The 12,894-nt window shown below is 42.9% G+C and overlaps 3 protein-coding genes and 1 long non-coding RNA gene across 8 annotated transcripts; 1 reads left to right on the forward strand and 3 right to left on the reverse strand.

The window, feature by feature from the left end:
- The first annotated feature begins 86 nt into the window (after positions 1–86).
- LOC108126929 (early endosome antigen 1) lies at positions 87–10,204 on the forward strand. Of its 3 annotated transcripts, none has more exons than XM_070276870.1 (15): positions 87–1,072; positions 2,094–2,308; positions 2,370–2,440; positions 3,252–3,463; positions 3,526–3,719; positions 3,790–4,762; positions 4,818–5,030; positions 5,095–5,437; positions 6,153–7,866; positions 7,925–8,027; positions 8,235–8,870; positions 8,941–9,450; positions 9,512–9,739; positions 9,818–10,057; positions 10,114–10,204. In XM_070276870.1, the coding sequence occupies exons 2-15, from the start codon at positions 2,127–2,129 to the stop codon at positions 10,177–10,179; spliced, it is 5,685 nt and encodes a 1,894-aa protein (XP_070132971.1). In that variant the 5' UTR covers positions 87–1,072; positions 2,094–2,126; the 3' UTR covers positions 10,180–10,204. The 3 variants fall into 3 exon arrangements, with proteins under 3 accessions (XP_070132971.1, XP_070132969.1, XP_017099194.2); XM_070276868.1 differs by lacking the exon at positions 5,095–5,437 and adding an exon at positions 5,683–5,773 and having other exon boundaries at positions 91–1,072; XM_017243705.3 differs by lacking the exon at positions 5,095–5,437 and adding an exon at positions 5,683–5,773 and having other exon boundaries at positions 92–1,072; positions 3,270–3,463.
- LOC138925724 (uncharacterized) lies at positions 963–2,047 on the reverse strand. Of its 3 annotated transcripts, none has more exons than XR_011441929.1 (3): positions 1,999–2,047; positions 1,157–1,381; positions 963–1,091 (listed from the first exon to the last, which is right to left on the reverse strand). It is a non-coding gene; the product is annotated as an uncharacterized lncRNA (long non-coding RNA). The 3 variants fall into 3 exon arrangements; XR_011441928.1 differs by lacking the exon at positions 1,999–2,047 and adding an exon at positions 1,445–1,525; XR_011441930.1 differs by lacking the exon at positions 1,999–2,047 and adding an exon at positions 1,445–1,534 and having other exon boundaries at positions 969–1,091; positions 1,153–1,381.
- Positions 10,205–10,276: 72 nt separating the features above from the next.
- LOC108126931 (uncharacterized) lies at positions 10,277–10,709 on the reverse strand. The gene is made up of 2 exons (XM_017243706.3): positions 10,470–10,709; positions 10,277–10,414 (listed from the first exon to the last, which is right to left on the reverse strand). Exons 1-2 carry the CDS (start codon positions 10,617–10,619, stop codon positions 10,409–10,411), a joined length of 156 nt encoding a protein of 51 aa, XP_017099195.1. The 5' UTR covers positions 10,620–10,709; the 3' UTR covers positions 10,277–10,408.
- A 595-nt stretch (positions 10,710–11,304) lies between these two features.
- LOC108126711 (sarcocystatin-A-like) lies at positions 11,305–11,942 on the reverse strand. The gene is made up of 2 exons (XM_017243383.3): positions 11,728–11,942; positions 11,305–11,616 (listed from the first exon to the last, which is right to left on the reverse strand). Exons 1-2 carry the CDS (start codon positions 11,895–11,897, stop codon positions 11,421–11,423), a joined length of 366 nt encoding a protein of 121 aa, XP_017098872.2. The 5' UTR covers positions 11,898–11,942; the 3' UTR covers positions 11,305–11,420.
- Between the last annotated feature and the right edge of the window lie 952 nt (positions 11,943–12,894).

The raw sequence follows: 12,894 nt of genomic DNA on the forward strand, positions 1-12,894 counted from the left end.
AAATAAAATAAAATAATTATAAAGTATCTATAAAAAATGTATTTATTAAAATTGAAAATTGTTATAAAGTATCGGAGGAAGAAATTACATTTTCAAGAAACGCATAGCTCGTTTTCGAAAACTTCGAAACTCGTACTTACATTTAGAAAAGTTTTCGAATTTTCATGAATGATTTAGTTGATGGCAGAGGTTCTCTTGAGAAAAAGAGAACCAGAATCGAATATTTTGGCTCCTCCGGCGGGTAGTTTAAGCTTTCAGAAATATTTTAAATTTAGTTTCTCGTCGATTTCCAATGCGTTCACAACCCAAAATCAGTGCCTAGGAAAAGCGCCCGGTTCGCATGGCCAGCGGGAAAGAGATGCAGCTATTTGTATAAGTATTTCGAGTGCTCGGGCGATCGACGGTTATATTAAAGATATATATAAATATATATACGAGCCTGTGTGCGTGCTGTGTGATTTAAGTGAAAAAATCCGATTTGGAAACGTTGCAATGCACGATCCAATTCAAAATTTTGTAAACAAATATTTTGTAATCTGTTAGCAACGGCACTAGACCAGCACTTGATCTATCGACATTACGGATAATACCTGCATTTGAAGCTAGTTGCGAAAGTTCGCTGCCATTTATAACGAAGAAAATAGAAACTATGCTATTTATAAAACACAGCCAATTTTTTTGGCCGTAAATGATTTGTATAAACTGAATATTCCAAAATTAAATCAAACAAACGTGAGTGGGCCGAAAGTTTAGTGTGGTGTGGCCGCAGTGAATGAAAGATATCGCCTGTATCCTGTACCACATACAAGAATCCTTTAATTAAGCGGTTGCTATTTAATCCAAGGCAAGAAGCACCACTAAATCGCGGTGGTTACGCAACCCAGTGTAGATCGCTGTGGTGGTAAATTAAAAGTTTCGAACTCATCCGCATCGTCATCGTCTGAAGCCCCTTGGAGGAGCAGAGCAGTGCAGAGCAGCTGCAGCGGATGCTGCACCCTTGACGTGCTGATCTGTCCTCATTCCCCGTCCCGTCATCCAGCCGCAAATTATTCTAAATGCGGAAGTATTTCGTGTAAGTTTTCGACTGTGTTCTAAATAAAGTCACTCATTTTACAAGTGCCGCTGCCGAGAAACAAAAGGGGACATATGTACATACGTAAATGGGTTAAAACGGTGGTAATTATTTATAAACGCACTAGGGATTTGCAACCACAAAGAGATGGCTAAGAGATACCGTTAGTGAAAGCTCTTAACGGTACTCTTCACCTGGCTCTTAATTGGATTTGTGATTTTTGCCAAAAACATGCGCAAACGAAACCGATTCTCCTGCGCAGCTTCCACCTGTGGCCATCTATTCCGGCTCTTCTCTCTCCTGATAGCTCTATAAATACGGAATAAAGGAATACATATTTGTTATTGTTTATATTTACAATTATTTTTATACCCGGTATGCGTCGAGGGAAACAGTAAAAGAATATGTAGCTGTAATAAAATTTTAAGTCTATTCTTTTAGACTTTTGAGTCAAAATGAAAACGAAATAAATATAAATATGAATTATGTTATGGGTAACTAAAAAAATTATTTAATTAAAAAAGGTATAAACTACTGAGAAGAATGAATCGAAATTTAGATGCCCTCAAATATCCTCCAAACCTCTCAAATATAAATCGCAAAAAACATCTTGAAAACTTTATTATTGTAGACATTAAAATTTGCATTATTTTTGGCAGGTTAAGTCGATAATAAAAATTGAAAAGTAACCAATTCAAAGCCATAAATCCCCCATAAAAACTAAAATACTTTGTAATTCAGGATTATCGGCTAAGTGAATGATAACAAAAACACACATAAAGTGCCACTAAAAATGCCGAACTATTTGATGTACGTGAACAACATTCCTTTCTGATTTGGATTCATGCCAGAAATTCCATTGCTTTGTACTGAATTTCGAATGTTGATCATTCAAATAATGTATCTAGAACAGAACAAATACTCACACGAAAAAAATCTTTATCAAATTAATCTGTAAAACTCAAGCCCCATAAAAGCCTCACTATTCGATGTATAAATATGCAATAAACTTTATTTACAGAAAAAGAAAAGCTAACAAGTTGTACGAGATCAGATGCATCATCTGTATCCATCGCTGAAAGGCGATCAGCTCTGCCCACTTGGCTTCCATCCCCAGACCCGATATCCGACACGATGTAAGCGCTGTTTCCGGGACTACAAGGAGCATGGAGCCCGCAGAGCCGGAGAGGAGGTGGCGGCCTCTTCTCCCAATCTCTCTGATGCCCAAACTTCACGGTCAGTTTTCGGATGGATTTTAGCTTAATGAAAAAACACCAAAAAGATACTTTATCTATAGGCCCACATCCCGGACATGGACGTCAACGCAAAATCTTTCCAGCTTAAACACAACCAATGGCAATGATATAGGTATAAATGGATCTATTATTCTTATTGCTAAAGAAAAACTATTTAAATCTAGTGTGTCACAGAGCTGTTTAATTGTTTTATTTTAATGTTAACGAACGCTTTGGGCTAAATCATGATCTATGACTTGAGTGCGTTCTCTTAAACAAAAGCCAATATTTCTATAACTTTATAGTATTTGGGTGTTTTTTAAGTGTGTTGTCGAACTACTCGTACTTATGTATGTAGATTTGGAATAATATCAGTCATCTTTTTTTCGTGTTATGGAAATTAAAACCATAAATCAGAAATTACATTTAATACCATTTAATTATGACAAACGATTTCTCAATGTCTCAATGCTATTGCATGCTATTTGGAAAAGTCTCCAATTATGACTGACGATAGCATAGCAGTAGCTTTTAAAATAAAGTTTAAAGTACTATGATTCAAGAAAACTTTGAGATATCGTTTTACTATTTTAATTTAATATAATATGTTTAAAATCTTAATCAATGTGTTTGTTTCTTTCACTCTCACTCTGCGCTTGCACAAAACAAACCCACATCGACTGTGCCGTCTCTGTTGCCTTCTGTCTATCGTTATCTGCTACTCTCTCTTTCACTTTCTCTATCAACACTAATTTCTACCTTAAAACAACTGTTATTGTTAACTACTACCAATGAAACGTGTTACCTGTACCGTGCACTCTTGCACGCGCGAAAATCAACGCTATTTGCAATCTGCAACATGCAACCTGCAACTTGCAACCTGCAACTTGCAACATGCAATTCGCACCTGCATGCCTGGCGCCTTACGCCCTTACTGAACCCAGTTGTCCACTTCAATGTAGAGCTGAGGAAGCGTCCACAGTCCTGGGCCTCCACTCCGGACATTGATGAGCCGGACGATGCCGGGCGACGACCACAGACGGCTGCCTCCAGCAGCAACAGCCGACCTACCGCTGCCGAGGATCACAATGTGGCCGTTACCGTCAAGTTGCCGGTTCCTCCGCGGCGTCACACAACCGCCCTGGATATCAAGGAGGTGATTATATGAGTATTTAACTATAATTCGAGATACTATGTTATTTCCTATTTCCCTAACAGGTGGAACACGTCCTTACACCGCCACCCCGTGTCACATCCTCACCCAGTAAAACTTCAAGTATTCCAGATGAGTTAGTCATCCTATCGACAGACAGTCTTGCCGAGCGTGTCCGTAAAATGAATCTCCTAAAGAAACAGCGCAGTCTCAACTCTCGAGAAAACAGTAGAGAGCGATCCGTTCCGCGAAAAGAAGAGTGAGATTATAATGATTCCTAAAACACAAAGAAAGCACTAATTTTAACAATTTTATGAACTCGTTTAAAGGGAAAACGGATCCGGAGCAGCACCACCACCGGTACCCGATCGTCCGGAGCGCAGCAAGTCGGGAACTTCATTGAATCAAGCTCCTCCATCCGAACAGAAACGTGCCGCCCTACCCCCCAAGAAGGTGTCTGTTGCAGCAACCACAACAACAGCCAGCAGCAGTAGCACCACCAGCAGCTCCACCATAAAGACCTCCTCCTCCGGAACCAGTGAAGTGAAGGCCACCTCATCATCCAGTTCCTCGACCAGCTCCCTTACGGTTCGTCGAAAGGAACCGGATGCTGTGTCCAGCAAGGAAATAAAGAGACAAACCGTGCCTGCTGTCAGCAGCACAGTCACTGCCCAATCCAAGGGCCAAGATACACAAGGAATTCAGGAACAAATGAAGACCCTGAAAGCAGACTTGGAGGCTATGAAGGCCAGGGCGGAGCGAGCAGAGCGGGACAAGAGCGACATCCTGCTACGGCGCCTCGCTTCCATGGACACAGCCTCTAATAGGACTGCAGCCTCGGAGGCTCTCAATCTCCAACAGAAGCTTAACGAGATGAAGGAGCAGCTGGATCGCGTTACTGAAGACAAGCGAAAGCTCAATCTTCGCATGAAAGAGCTGGAGAACAAGGGTAGCGAATCGGAGCTGAAGAGAAAGCTTCAGGCTGCGGAGCAGATCTGCGAGGAACTGATGGAAGAGAACCAATCTGCCAAGAAGGAGATACTAAACCTTCAGGCCGAGATGGATGAGGTGCAGGATACGTTCCGCGACGACGAGGTCAAGGCCAAGACGAACCTGCAAAAGGATCTCGAGAAGGCCACCAAAAACTGTCGCATCCTTAGCTTCAAGCTCAAGAAGAGCGAACGCAAGATTGAAACCCTGGAGCAGGAGCGCCAAAGTTCCTTCAACACCGAACTCAGTGCAAAGGTGAAAAAACTAGAGGAGGAGCTGCGATTCTCTAGTGAACTGACCAGGAAATTACAGGTGAAATATATCATTAGTCTATATTTCAAGTCATAAGACTCTAATTTTTCAACAGACGGAAGCAGAGGAGCTTCGCAATCCTGGCAAGAAAAAGGCTCCCATGCTGGGTGTTCTGGGAAAGTCTACGTCAGCGGAATCTAAGATTACCCGAGAGTCCCTAACACGTGGCGGCTCCCAGGAGGATCCACAACACCTCCAGCGCGAACTGCAGGACTCCATTGAGCGGGAGACGGATCTGAAGGATCAGCTTAAGTTTGCTGAAGAGGAGGTAATGCCACACGACTCACATACATATGTTTATTTTAATCAATTTCATCCATTTCCACAAGAAGCTTCGGCAATTGAGGGATCGGGGAAAAAAGCGGGTTAGATTCAGTTGTGGCACACAAACTTCTCCAGATTTGGTCCCAGAGGTGATGGCGTTTCCACGGAGCACACAAACAATGCCCATAGTTCACAGTGATGTATCCACCAGTATAGACAACTTGGTGACCTCGGCTGAAGCTAACACCCAAACCGATCCGGAGTTCTCGGTTAGAAATGTGTCGAGTGAAAGGGAGACGACACCGTTACCATTTGGTGCCTTGTTTGGCGCTTCCTCGAGCTCCAGGGTTGGTCAATCCAAAACTCTGCTCTTCCCCAGTGCCATATCGCCCATCCTTCTGAGTGGTGCAGGTAACCATGGCTTCTGTGGACCCCTCGATGGTTCCAATCCGATCCAATCTGTTTTCTTGTGTAGCTACCATTCGTAGAACCAGACACTTTATGTTCCGTTCAAGCTTTCCACATGCAACAGAACTATTTTTATCCTCGAATACGAATACGAATATGAATATGATATTTGAATGGGTTTATTCAATCATTTCTAATGCCTTGTTCTTCCTTATTCAGATGCAATAAATCAAGTTTTTGTGTTTCAGGCTGAACATTTGAGGAAAAAGGTGACTCGTTTCGAGGATGAAAATGAGTCGTTGATGATGCAGTTGAAAAAAATGGCAACGCGCTCCAGAAGTACGAACCCAAGTAGACATTTTATTTTTATTAAGTACATAACCCTAGTTCGTAGACAATTTATACACATATGAATCGTTATTTCCGCTTTAACGTCCACAGGAAACTGTGATGAGGTCACTAAAATTCCAGAAAAACGAATGACCTTAGCAGATACATTTTTTTTTAATAACCCATTTTGAGCGTCTTAACTTATCCAACTAACTTATTTTTTCACGCGCTTATTAATAAATCGACTGAACTGCATAACTTGCCATTTTTTACGGCTGCTCTTTCACTAAAAAATTTACTAATTTACCATTCAGAGTAGCTAACAAACTTTGTGACTAAAATGTTAACTTTTCAATGTACATTTTTTAATGGATTGACTTTCCTGTAGGTCGCAAACTTAGCCCCACTCCACATCCTCATCGTTTGGCTCCCGAGGTGCATGCTGATCGCGACGAGGGAATCTCCGACGAGGACGACCCGGCTGAGTTGCGGATTCTCCTGGAATTAAACGAACAGGAGGCATCAATCCTGCGACTTAAAGTGGAGGATCTGGAGAAGGAGAACGCCGAGTCGAAGAAATATGTGAAGGAACTTCAGGCCAAACTGCGACAGGACAGCAGCAACGGAAGCAAGTCATCTCTTCTGAGCTTTGGAACCTCTACAAGTGCGGCCGAAAAGAAGCTGAAGACCCTTAACGAGGAATTGTCTCAGCTCCGAAAGACAATGCAGGAGAAGGATCAGACGGTGGAAACACTCAAGGAACAGCTGTCGAAGGTAACCGCCTTGGAGTCAGAGAACGAGAAGTTGGCCAAGGAGAACAAGCGGCTCATAACACTGCGCAAGGCCAGCGAAAAGGGTGGCGAGGTGGATCAGAAAATGAAGGAATCCTTGGCGGTGGCCCAGCGCGAACGAGACGAACTGACCGCCAGGGTCAAGCGGATGCAGTTGGAGGCGGAAGCCAAGTTACCGCCACGCATAGCCAAGCGTGTCAACGACTTAACGCCCAAGAGTCACCTCAAAAAGTGGGTAGAGGAACTTGAGGATGAGATTTGTGAGATGCGGGTGGTGCTCAGCTCAAATGGAACTGACCAGCTCAAAGCCCTCCAAACCGCTAAGGGAAATCTGGAAGAGGAGCTGCAGAAATGCAAGCAGAAACTCACCCTGGCCGAGGGAGATGTCCAGCGACTAAAGCTTCTGAACGGCACCAGCAGCAAGGTGACCGAGCTTGAGCAGAAGCTAAAACGCAGCGATGAGGATGCCAAGAAGCTGAACTCAAAGCTAAAGGACCTCGAAGAGAAGTTAAAGAAGCAGGATGCACAAATAAAGCAGAGCGAAACCAGCAAGTCCAGTTTGGAGACGCAAGGAAAGCGGGAAAAGGAGAAACTGGCCACTTTGGAAAAGGATCTCGAGAACCAGAGCAAGGAGAAGGAAAAGCTTGAGGCAAAGATTACCCAGCTGGACTCGGACCTGCTTAGCGCCAAGAAGGCGGCCGATAAGACCAAGTCCAGTCTGGAGAAGGAAATCAAGGACCTGAAGACCAAGGCCAGCAAATCTGACAGCAAGCAAGTGCAGGACCTTAAGAAGCAGGTGGAGGAGATCCAAGCCTCTTTGAGCTCGGAGCAGAAGCGCTACGAAGACCTCAACAATCACTGGGAGAAGCTCTCCGAGGAGACCATCCTAATGCGGGCCCAACTAACCACCGAGAAACAGAGCCTCCAGGCAGAGCTCAACGCCAACCGACAAAAGGTCGCCGATATGGACACCATCCGAGTCGAGCGCACCGAAATGGCCCGGAAGCTGAACGATGCCCAAAAGAAGATAGCCGATCTGCAGGCGAAGGTCCTGAAGGCGGCTAATGAAAATGGCTCCGGTGGGGAGTATGAAAGAACCGTTCTTAAAAACAAGTTGGCCGAAAAAGAGCACGAATACGAAAGACTGCGTCGGGAAAACGAGATGAACATCGACCTGGTGTTCCAGCTGCGCAAGGACAACGACGATCTCAACGGCAAGCTGAGTGACTACAATAGGATCGAGCAGGCCCAGGTGTCACTGAACGGGCATGGGGCAAGACGGGAGGCCGAGATCAGAGAGCTCAAGGAGCAGTAAGTTCCATTCTATCTACCCTTATTGCGGTATTGTTCTAAATCTTATTTAATTTAGATTAAAGAGCACTGAGCTACAGATGAAGTCAGAGGTGGCTACCACCCGATTGCGGTATGAACAGCAGGTGAAGAACCTCAGCGGCGAACTGAACTCAATGCAGGTAAGATGGCTCCCAATAATAAAGCATAGAATCAGGGCCGTAGCTAGCATGGGGCAGGTGGGGCGGTGCCCCAGGGCCCCCGAAGGGAAGGGGCCCCGCCGGGGCAAAAGACTTCCGTATAGGGGGCCCCAAATTTACTTGTTGCCCCAGGGCCCCCGAGGCTCTAGCTACGGCCCTGCATAGAATACTAACTATCTCCCATTCCAGCGGCAATGTGAACGCTTCAAGAAAGACCGAGATGCTTTTAAGCAAATGCTGGAGGTGGCCCAAAAGAAGATCGGAGACCTGAAGGCGAACAACACGGGCCGACAGAGTCGTGGCTCCATGCACAGCAGCGACGATGACGACAAGAGCAAAATTGCTTACCTGGAACAGCAGATCGGTCACTTGGAAGATCAGTTGGTCGAATCTCGCCTAGAGTCCAGCAAGATCAAAACCGAGCTCGTCTCCGAGCGCAGTGCCAACGAAATTAAAATCTCTGAGATGCAATCGAAGCTAAACGAGTTCGAAGAGGAACGTGTCATTGGATCGGGAAGCACCAAGCTGCCTGGCATGAAGACAAAGCTGGAGCTGTCCTGGCAAAAGGAGCGTGAGGATCAGCAACGACTGCTCCAGGAAACCTCCACACTGGCCAGAGATCTGCGACAGACACTTTTCGAAGTGGAACGTGAACGAGACAAGGAGCGTTTGGAGTCCAAACGGAAGCTGGACCAAATCAAGCGGGCCACCGAGGAGGAGATGGAGGAAGGTCGCAAGAAAATTGCCGAGCTTCAGTGCGATCTCCTGGAGCTCCGCGATGTCCATGCCAAGTTACGCACCTCCAACGAAAAGTTGCGACGAGAGGTATGTGTTTTTTTAAAAACCTTTATATTTTATGCAAATAAATAAATTTAAACTTAATTTTTAATTTCAGCGTGAACGTTACGAAAAGGAGTTAATCAAACGCCGCATGGAGGCCGATGGAGGTGACAGAAAAGTGGGTGCCCTCTTGCAGACTGTCGATGAGTTGGTGAAGATTGCTCCAGACCTAAAGCTGGGCAGCAGCGGGGGATCATCGCGTGGCAGTTCCGGATATGACAATAACCTGCGTCCGGAACAGCCTAACGTTCGTCGCAGCCGCTCTCCATCGCCCACACTGAGCCACTCACAAATCACTAGTGTTCTGGCCCGACTGGCCGAAGCTTCCGAAGAGCTGCGAAAGTTCCAGCGCCTCAACGAGGACGAACAGGAACGGAGTCGAATACGGAGGGGCAATTTGCGTCGGGCTGCTTCACAGGAAAACGATCATCATGGCAGCACCAGTTCCGTGGCCAGTGCGGCGGGATCGCAGCGTGGTGGTGGACGCCTGTCCAGGAATTCATCCAACAATGGCAGTCTGATTCGCAAGAGCCTGTCACTGGATCACTCTATACAAAGAGATCAGGTATGTTTTGGGAAAAAGAAGAAATCTACAAATACTTCACCTTTTTAAATTCCAATCTTAGAACATTTGGCGGCAGGACGACGGCAGTGTCTCCTCAATGCAATCGATTGACTCAGAACTGGGTGGCTTGGTACGAGATTCCAGTTTGGATTCACGTTTAGATTCGCGTCTATCCGGCGGATCCACCCAGAGCGATATACCCCGAGGACCTCGCAAGAAAAAGAAGGGAATTATGGGCAAGCTGCGCAGCCTGACCAAAAGCAGTCGCAATTCCGAGAGTGAAATTTCAGTAAGTATAGAACCTGCCTTAAATGGCAGCAAGATATAAGAAATTTAAATAAATTAACCTTGTTTGCATCAAACATAGATTCAAGGATCTGACTCAGACATCAGTGTTGCCAGCGACATGAGATCAAGCAAAAAGGATCTACGCGGGCGGCTCTCCGGTATGTTCAAGCGTTCCGGCTCCAATTCTCGCAGTGAGAGTATGGAGCGGGCTGGATCCGAGCAGAGACCCGTTGCTGTCACTGTCGTGGGCCATCCGGATGGACCGCAACCGCGAGAGCCGCCTCCTGCCAACTCCCTCACACCACGACCCATTCGTTCTGTAAGATATTTAAAGGAAAACATATGTAGAATTGCCATTTAATACACGCTTTTCAGATCCCGAAGCCGCCCAGCGGCGGAGTACCCACCACGCCGACCACAAGACGACGCATAGCCAAGTAGTCATCACCGATTTATGGATTTCGACCTCATAGGCTTCATCTAATCCTAGTTGTAGGCGTTCGTTTAACCCTCGCCCTCATTCGCTTCCAAATTCAAGCTTCTACTCATGCCATACCTTCATATTTATTTGTTGTTTTTAAATACTTTAATAAATTTTATTTTATATTATTATCTCAATCAAAATAAAGTCATCTTCAAATAATCCAAAAAGACTCAACGTTGCATTTTCCTATTTCTATGAAAAAAAAAAACTTTATAAAAAAAGATAAATGTGGAAAATATAGACTAACATTTATGTGAATTAATCCGGCAGAAAGTATACCCATAACGATCGGGCAGGCACAATGAAAGTATCCCCAAGCATTAGGCGGCCTCTTCAAATTGGCACAAAAATAGACTACAGCAGTGATGAGAAACAACTCCATGACTTCCTCTATCATTATGCTAAGCTTTTTAGTTTTGAATTATTTTAAAGTAAAACTTTTTTGACAATAATTTCAAAACTCAAACGGATCGAGAAAAATACATGGGGAGTCCCCAATACAAAACTTTTATGAAACTAATGCCAACTAATTTTTTCCGGTCAAGGATTGAGGGCTGTGATCATCCAAATAATAGGACAAATTAAAGTTCGTTTTTTTTTTAAATTAAAATAATTTCTAATTAGCCTCTAAAAAAAATTTCACCGGAACCGGAAACTGGAAACATTTCATGCCTAATGAAAAAAACTAGGTTATTAAACTTTCAAAATAAATTTAAAAAATGTTTCTTCGTTGAAGATTTTTAATGAAAATGTTTGAAAGATTTATACAGTCCAGTTTTCAGATCTTTAGGCACTATAATTCTTTGTAAGTTCGGGCTCATTGGGGCACCTAAAGGTCACATCGATGCCATTAGGTAACCAGGAACGATTCCAGATATCTACTTTGCTTGATACTTAATCCCTTTTAAAAAAGTACAAAAATGAATGGAGGCACAATATGACCCCAGCGATGGCTATAACTTCGTCAATAATCATGCGATTCTTGAGCGGAATAACTTAAACGATTCGTGAACCGATTTTCTTTCAATCTGCGTCACTGTGCAGGATCTATTTTCCTGTAAGCCGTAAAAAATCAAGCATAATTAAAGAAAATGAGTTTATTTAACTTTAATATTTTTAAAATATATTTGAAAATTTTTATTTTGTTTTAGATTTTTAATGCAATTTTTAAAATTGTATACATTTTCATTTTTGATCTTTAGGCACTTTGCTGCTTGGTCAGTTCGGCCTCATTGGGGCACTTGACAGTGACCACCATTGGTAGGTTCAAGATGCGATTCAAGATGTCCACTTGGCATATCTTTTGAACGTCATTTTCGTCGATCAGCACGGCGGTGAATTTGTAGGAGGTGCCTTCAACCACCCGAGAGTAGGCTTCCACGACCCTCAAGAGGCTAAGAAAGAATAATATTTTACAGACATGAAATTATTTCGTTTATATTCTCTACAGACTTTATGACAATTGCATTCGAATAAATATATTTGAATGACACATCTGGGCTTACCGGTAATGAGGTCCATCTCCGGAATCCATTTTAGCCAGAGCGGTATTCAATAATTGCTGGGCATCTATCAGAGCCTGCCCCTCCAATTTGGTAAAACCTCCAAATGGCTCAGGGTTGCCTATAACTAGGACACAGGCGGTGCACAGTAGCAGCAACTTGGCTAGGAACATTTTTGTTTTTTTTTTGGTAACGATTTGACTTTTCAGAACCTATTCACAGCAATCACAATGCAAGGGAAAGTGCAATTCCCTGTTTTTTTTTTTGTAATTAAAATAATTTCTAATCAGCTTAGGAAAATAAACAATTCTACGGAAAGAAATGTTAACCCGATTTCCCCGGAACGGCAGACTACCCAATGTAGATTGATTTTTTTTCAATCTGCATCAAAATCACAAAACCAATTCTTTTTCAAATTGTTTGTCAAATTTTCTGGGGGATCCCCTTCAAAAAAGTACAAAAATGCATGGGGACACAATATGACCCCAGCGATTGCTATAACTTCGTCAAAAATCATGCGATTTTTGAGCGGAATGCCTTAATGGATTTGTAGATCGACAACCTCAAAACCAATTATTTTTCAGTTTTTTTGTCAAATTTTCTGAGGGGCAGGTCTCTTTAAAAAAAACTACACAAATGCATGGGGTCCAATATGGGTCGCAGCGATGGCTATAGCTTCGTCAATAATCATGTGATTCTTGAGCGGAATATTATAAATGATTCGTGTATCGATTCGCTTTCAATCTGCATCAAAATCTCAAAACCTCAATTATTATTCAAAAGATCCATTAAAGCAACAATTAAATAAAAGATTGAGTGACATTTATTCTATTTACTTGCCATTTATGTATATATTCAAAGTATTTTGTTTTGCTTAAAACTTTTTACTTCCATGTTTTGTTTGTTTTTTTACATACTACATTAATTTCGTTCATTAAACATAATTTCAAAATGTATAATTCATATCTGTCATATTTCACATATTAATTAATTAATTACTTTTCTTTAATGACTTAAACCAGTTAGGTAATTTTAATTCAGAACAATAAATTTCAGGTTTCTCTGACCGTTTTTTGACAATTAATAATGAATCCAATATTATATGCAAACCAAAATGCTTGGAGTGGCGATTTGATGTCATTTTGAGTACATGGCATGTTTAAATAAATA

The sequence above is a fragment of the Drosophila bipectinata genome, chromosome 2L (assembly GCF_030179905.1).
Source record: "Drosophila bipectinata strain 14024-0381.07 chromosome 2L, DbipHiC1v2, whole genome shotgun sequence".
Taxonomy (NCBI): Eukaryota; Metazoa; Arthropoda; class Insecta; order Diptera; family Drosophilidae; genus Drosophila; species Drosophila bipectinata.

Coding starts and splice junctions, on each gene's coding strand:
- LOC108126929 (XM_070276870.1), top strand. CDS start 2,127: ATGCATCATCTGTATCCATCGCTGAAAGGCGATCAGCTCTGCCCACTT. Junction 2,309..2,369: donor TCTGATGCCCAAACTTCACG/GTCAGTTTTCGG, acceptor CTTTATCTATAG/GCCCACATCCCGGACATGGA. Junction 2,441..3,251: donor AACCAATGGCAATGATATAG/GTATAAATGGAT, acceptor TACTGAACCCAG/TTGTCCACTTCAATGTAGAG.
- LOC108126931 (XM_017243706.3), bottom strand. CDS start 10,619: ATGATAGAGGAAGTCATGGAGTTGTTTCTCATCACTGCTGTAGTCTAT.
- LOC108126711 (XM_017243383.3), bottom strand. CDS start 11,897: ATGTTCCTAGCCAAGTTGCTGCTACTGTGCACCGCCTGTGTCCTAGTT. Junction 11,617..11,727: donor GGAGATGGACCTCATTACCG/GTAAGCCCAGAT, acceptor ATTCTTTCTTAG/CCTCTTGAGGGTCGTGGAAG.